General features: G+C 42.6%; 1 protein-coding gene across 1 annotated transcript in view; it reads left to right on the plus strand.

Annotated features, from left to right (window-relative positions):
- The window catches only part of LOC106815510 (cytoplasmic dynein 2 heavy chain 1-like), a 52,164-nt gene that overhangs the window by 19,217 nt on the left and 27,310 nt on the right, over positions 1-5,637 (plus strand). The window contains exons 18-19 of the mRNA XM_014819973.1: positions 1,204-1,498; positions 2,174-2,323. Coding sequence (XP_014675459.1) covers positions 1,204-1,498; positions 2,174-2,323 — 445 coding nt within the window. The remainder of the gene's footprint in view (positions 1-1,203; positions 1,499-2,173; positions 2,324-5,637) is intronic.

Below are 5,637 nucleotides of genomic sequence, written 5' to 3' on the forward strand. Positions count from 1 at the left end.
TTCTAAGCTAGTTGAGAAACAATCTTATCGATCATTTGAGATATATTAGTCCGTTAGTACTTACTTTTAATGTAAAAACATGGCAACAAAAATTTTACAAATATATACCATAGAAAAAATCGTGACGTAGTCAATTTACGTACGTCTTACAAGCAAGCATTCATGGCGGCGCGTCGCGCTCGGCTGGGGGGCCGCGGTGGAAGGTGGATGAATACCAGGGCCAGGGCCAAAACCTCATATATTACTATATAATACATAGAATTATATAATTATATATTATATTCTATATAATTCGGCGCCAAAACATCGCGGTGAGCCGTGTTCAGGTCTGCTAGCTGAAATAAGCGATGAGAAAGTCTAGCAAGCACAGGTGTTTCGTTAGAAGCCAGCGTACGGCGAACATGCCTGCGTACTTGTGTGGTACATAACTTATAACCAGACCAGGGTAACGAGGGTGCAGACGCTCAAAATTATAGGCTCATCTTACCTCTTCCAATAATTTTACCCATCGGCATAGCACTTTCAAAGCAATAATATTTGGTAAAACATAACCCCAACCTATGCTTTGGCAAGCATAACAATAAACCGTAATATAAATAAAATGTAATTTTTAAAGTTTTCACGATGGAATTGCGAGGGTCGATAACGAGTCATGAGCGTGATGTAGCGAGGTCATACCTTGAAGACGAGCAGCACGTCCCGCAGTCGCGTAAAGATGTTCTCGGCCTTCCTGTAGACCGTGATGAAGCTGTCTGCGCTCCTGCCACCACAGCAATAACATCACAAATTACAGAGGCTGCTACACAAAGATGGCGTATGAGAGCTTTTTTTAATAATTGACTATGTATTTATACTATATATCGGGCGCGGATTTAGGCCGGTTTGCACGGCAGTTTCCATAAACGGTCACAGGCTGGGTATCTCAGAATTGACCCTCAAAATTCACCAGAATGCACCAAATATAACCTCTTTTTTTTAATTCCCTGGGGGGCATGCCCCGGACCCCCCTAGCTGTGACTAGAACTATGGAAACTGGTCACCCAAACCCTCTGGATCCGCCCCTGTATATATATATATATATATATAAAATATATAATATATATATATATATATATATATATATATTACTTTATAAGCTTATGACACTATGACTACTCAGCTTCCCTGTATCGCTCATCGTCACGGTAACGTCTCACGACGCAGCACGTCTAACGCTCCCCTCCCCTTCTCCTCCCCCCAGCGACCTTGCCGCAGCACGTTCAAGGTCGACTGCATCTCGGTATCGACGATCCCGGTCAAGGCCACCGTCGATGACCTCATCCAGCGTCTGTTCGACGCGCTCGTGTCGTCGCTACGTGGCGCCATCTCTAGGGACATTGGCACGATCGACGGGTTTCTCGCCGAGGCGACGGACACGCTATCGCAGCGCCCCCAGACGGTCGAGGAGATCGGAGCCGCGCACAAGAAACACTCGGAGTACCTCCACCGAAAACCCGAGGTACCGAACCACCATAAGCTTATACATGTATAGATTTATAGATATACATATAGATACGTATAGATATACATGTATAGGGTTATAGATATACATATAGATACGTATAGATATACATATATAGATTTATAGATATACGTATAGATACGTATAGATATACATGTATAGGTTTATAGATATACATATAGATATACATGTATAGATTTATAGATATACATATAGATACGTATAGATATACATGTATAGGTTTATAGATATACATATAGATACGTATAGATATACATGTATAGGTTTATAGATATACATATAGATACGTATAGATATACATGTATAGGTTTATAGATATACATATAGATACATATAGATATACATGTATAGATTTATAGATATACATATAGATACGTATAGATATACATGTATAGGTTTATAGATATACATATAGATGCATATATAGATATACATGTATAGGTTTATAGATATACATATAGATGCATATATAGATATACATGTATAGGTTTATAGATATATATGTAGATATACATGTATAGGTTTATAGATATATATATAGATATACATGTATAGATATATAGACATTGATAGATATATATATGTAGATACATATAGATATACTTGCACACTTGTGTTTTATTTACTCCGCCGTCTTGCTACTTCTCTCAGATCAAGCCACTGTTTGAGAAGACGGACACTAAGAACAGACTGCTGAGGAAGGTGGCTGGTGGGGGCGTCGGTGAGATGGACACGCTGCGAGCACGCTGGGACAAGTTTGAGCTCATGCTGGAGAGTCACGAACTCATGATCAAGGAGCAGGTGTGTGAATCACAAACCTACGCTCCACTGCTGGAAGCTCATGCATGCTGCTAGACACAGCTAATTATATGCCACCTGGCGGCGAAGCGGTCCATCGTCTGCCGAAAGGCTTCCAGGCGAGACTCCGTGTTGCCCTTGAGCACTTCCATCTGCATAGTTACGTACATTTATGCTGCCGGTATAATTAGTTGTTTAATTAACAAGTAATTGATTTTACGAGATTAATTAGTTCGACTGTAGATCATTTCTTCGAGGTTCATTCTAAACGTCAGGCAAAGTGAGCCAATAATCGGATAGGTATGAAATATGAACAGAATAAATACCAATATATACATATATAATATATATATATATATGATTATGATACATGGTATGGTAACTGATGTCTGTGGTGCAGCTTACAGGTGCCGTATATTTATATATCGATGAGATATTGTTAATAGTGTTTATAAGTTGGTTATAGTGTTAATAGTTCATCTACTGTTGTGCTTAGGGAACCCTTATTGGTATTTATATATACAGTATATATATATATATCATGCACCACAGTTACATAAGTAACTATTAATCTATTTACAGCACTTCGTTGCACACTATTAACCCAGCTGAAGCCGAAGGAGGAAAGTCTAGATGGAGACCCGAGGAAGGCCATGAAGGCTCTGGAGTTTATCAAGGAGAAGAGACTAGAATTCACAGAGTTGGTCGAGACGAGAGACAAGATCATGTAATTGCGCGTTTGTGGTCTAATTCTGTGTATAAAAACCCCGGGAGTAACTGCATTAATGGTCTCATTTATATAAAAATGTGGAAAAAAAGATAAATTCAAATGTGTATTCATGGTCTGGTTTATATAAAAATCGGGGAAAAAAACGATAAATTCAAGTGTGCATTCTCATGGTCTAGTTTATATAAAACCCCAATGAAAAGTACACATAAGTACATTTTTATGGTCCAGTTTTATTTAAACACTAGAGATAAGGGCATGTCAGTAATGCATTAACCGTCTAATTTATATAAACAGGTGAAACATAATGCAACGTGTGCATTCACAGCAATATTCGAAAAAAAATGCTGTAGTCGCAACAGCGTACGTACATCTTCACGTTCCTACGGTGTTGCCTGCCTTCCCCCTGTATCCCACCGGAGAATCCCCCTCTTCCTTGCGCGAGTTTACGACTGTGGTGTGACGTTGCAGAGTCGACTGCGAGCACTTTGGCATGACGGAGCCGGAGTTGAAGGTGTTCGATGAGGTCAAGCAGAATCTGGAGCACTATGAGAACACGTGGGGCCAGTACGAGGAGTTCAACGCCGGCCTGCAGGAGCTAGTCACTGAAGACTGGATCTCATTCAGGTGCCGGTGCCGGTGGGGGGTTGGGCGCAGTGTTGGGTGGGCGGGTGTATTTTTGGGTGGATGGGCGGTGGCGGGGTCATTGTCAGAAACATCACGGGTAGTTATAATGCCCTGATTCTGAAATGCCGTAACTATTGAAGTTGAGTGTCGTTCAAAACTTGTGATATTTGAGACACTGTAGTATAGTATGGTATACGTTACGGTACATTACAGTACGTTACGGTACTGTACAGTACAGCATAGTATGGTCCGTCTATGTTGTGTAGTATTACTGTTGTCTTGCACTGCTGGCACATTTCGGCCACAAGTTTTGGGGTAGATTGTTGCTAAGCTATGTCCTACATGTAAGCGTGTTAGCGGAGTGACATTTTGAGCGTGATTTTTCGGAAACATTGCTATTTAGCCCCATGCCGGCCGTGGGTGCATGTTACAAAAGTGACATTTTACATGCAAGTTTAAGCCAGATTTGTTGCTAAGCCACATCCTTCACGTAAGAATATTACAGGCAGTGTCACTAGATTTTGCGCATGATTTTCGGGGACATTTCCACATTTTTAGAAGTTTAGAGCAGATATTTGATGCAAAGTTGCATCCTATATGTAGATAGGAGTGAAATTTGGCCACAAGTTTAAGGCAGACTTGTTGCCAAGCCAAGCATATTACAGGCAGTGTCACTAGATTTTGCGCGTGATTTTTGGGGACATTGCTATTTAGACTCACGTCACGCATGGGTGCATGTTACAAGAGCGACATTTTTAGAAGTTTAGAGCAAGTGCTAAGCCAAATCCTACATGTAGATTGTTATAGGAGTGAAATTTTCGCCAGAAGTTTAAGGCAGATTTGTTGCTAAGCCAAGCATATTTACAGGCAGTGTCACTAGATTTTGCGCGTGATTTTCGGGGAGATTGTCAGCTATCGAGCCTGACGCCCCCCCCCCCCGTGCATGTGTAAAACCCGGTGCACACGTGAGTAATTTTACTCAAGTAAAATGATGCATGCGTCAAAATACTCACGCGTAATATTTTCAGCGTTCGCTGCACACGTGAGTAAAATTACTCAAGGTATAAGTGGTAATGCAGATCACGTGACTGTGCGCAGCCAATACTGGGCGCACAATGATTTAAATGCATGCGCTGTGAGTACCAGTGTTGAGTAAATTTACTCAGCTAGCGCGCACACGTTGAGTAAAATGACGCATGAGTCAAAAATGATCAAACGCGTTTGATATTGAGTTTCTTGATGCATATGCGTCAAATCACTCAACGAAAATCCGCCGCACACGTGAGTAAAATGACGCGTGTGTCATTTTACTTGAGTACAATTACTTACGGGTGCGCCGGGCTTTACAGGAGCAAGACGTACAGGTTTGAGGAGTTCCTTACGGTGTGGTTCGACAAGCTGAAGGTCGCGGAAGCGGAGGAGGAAGCCAAGCGGCCGAACGCAATGAAGCTGCGACTGCAGCAGGAAATCGACAAGTACAGGGTGAGTGGGTGGCGCTGAGTGTCAGTGTTACGGTGTCTGTCAGTGTTCAAGTACAGGGTGAGTGGGTGGTGCGTGTCGGTGTTACGGTGTCTGTCAGTGTTAAAGTACAGAGTGAGTGGGTGGAGCATGTCGGTGTTACGGTGTCTGTCAGTGTTCAAGTACAGGGTGAGTGGGTGGTGCGTGTCGGTGCTACGGTGTCTGTCAGTGTTCAAGTACAGAGTGAGTGGGTGGTGCGTGTCCGCGCTACGGTGTCTGTCAGTGTTCAAGTACAGGGTGAGTGGGTGGTGCGTGTCGGTGTTACGGTGTCTGTCAGTGTTCAAGTACAAGGTGAGTGGGTGGCGCTGCGTGTTGGTGTTACAGTGTCTGTCAGTGTTCAAGTACAGAGTGAGTGGGTGGTGCGTGTCGGTGTTACGGTGTCTGTCAGTGTTACAGTACAAGGTGAGTGGGTGGCGCTGCGTGTTGGTGTTACAGTGACTGTAAG

The sequence above is a fragment of the Priapulus caudatus genome, unplaced genomic scaffold (genome assembly GCF_000485595.1).
Source record: "Priapulus caudatus unplaced genomic scaffold, Priapulus_caudatus-5.0.1 Scaffold1134, whole genome shotgun sequence".
In the NCBI taxonomy this organism is placed as follows: Eukaryota; Metazoa; Priapulida; class Priapulimorpha; order Priapulimorphida; family Priapulidae; genus Priapulus; species Priapulus caudatus.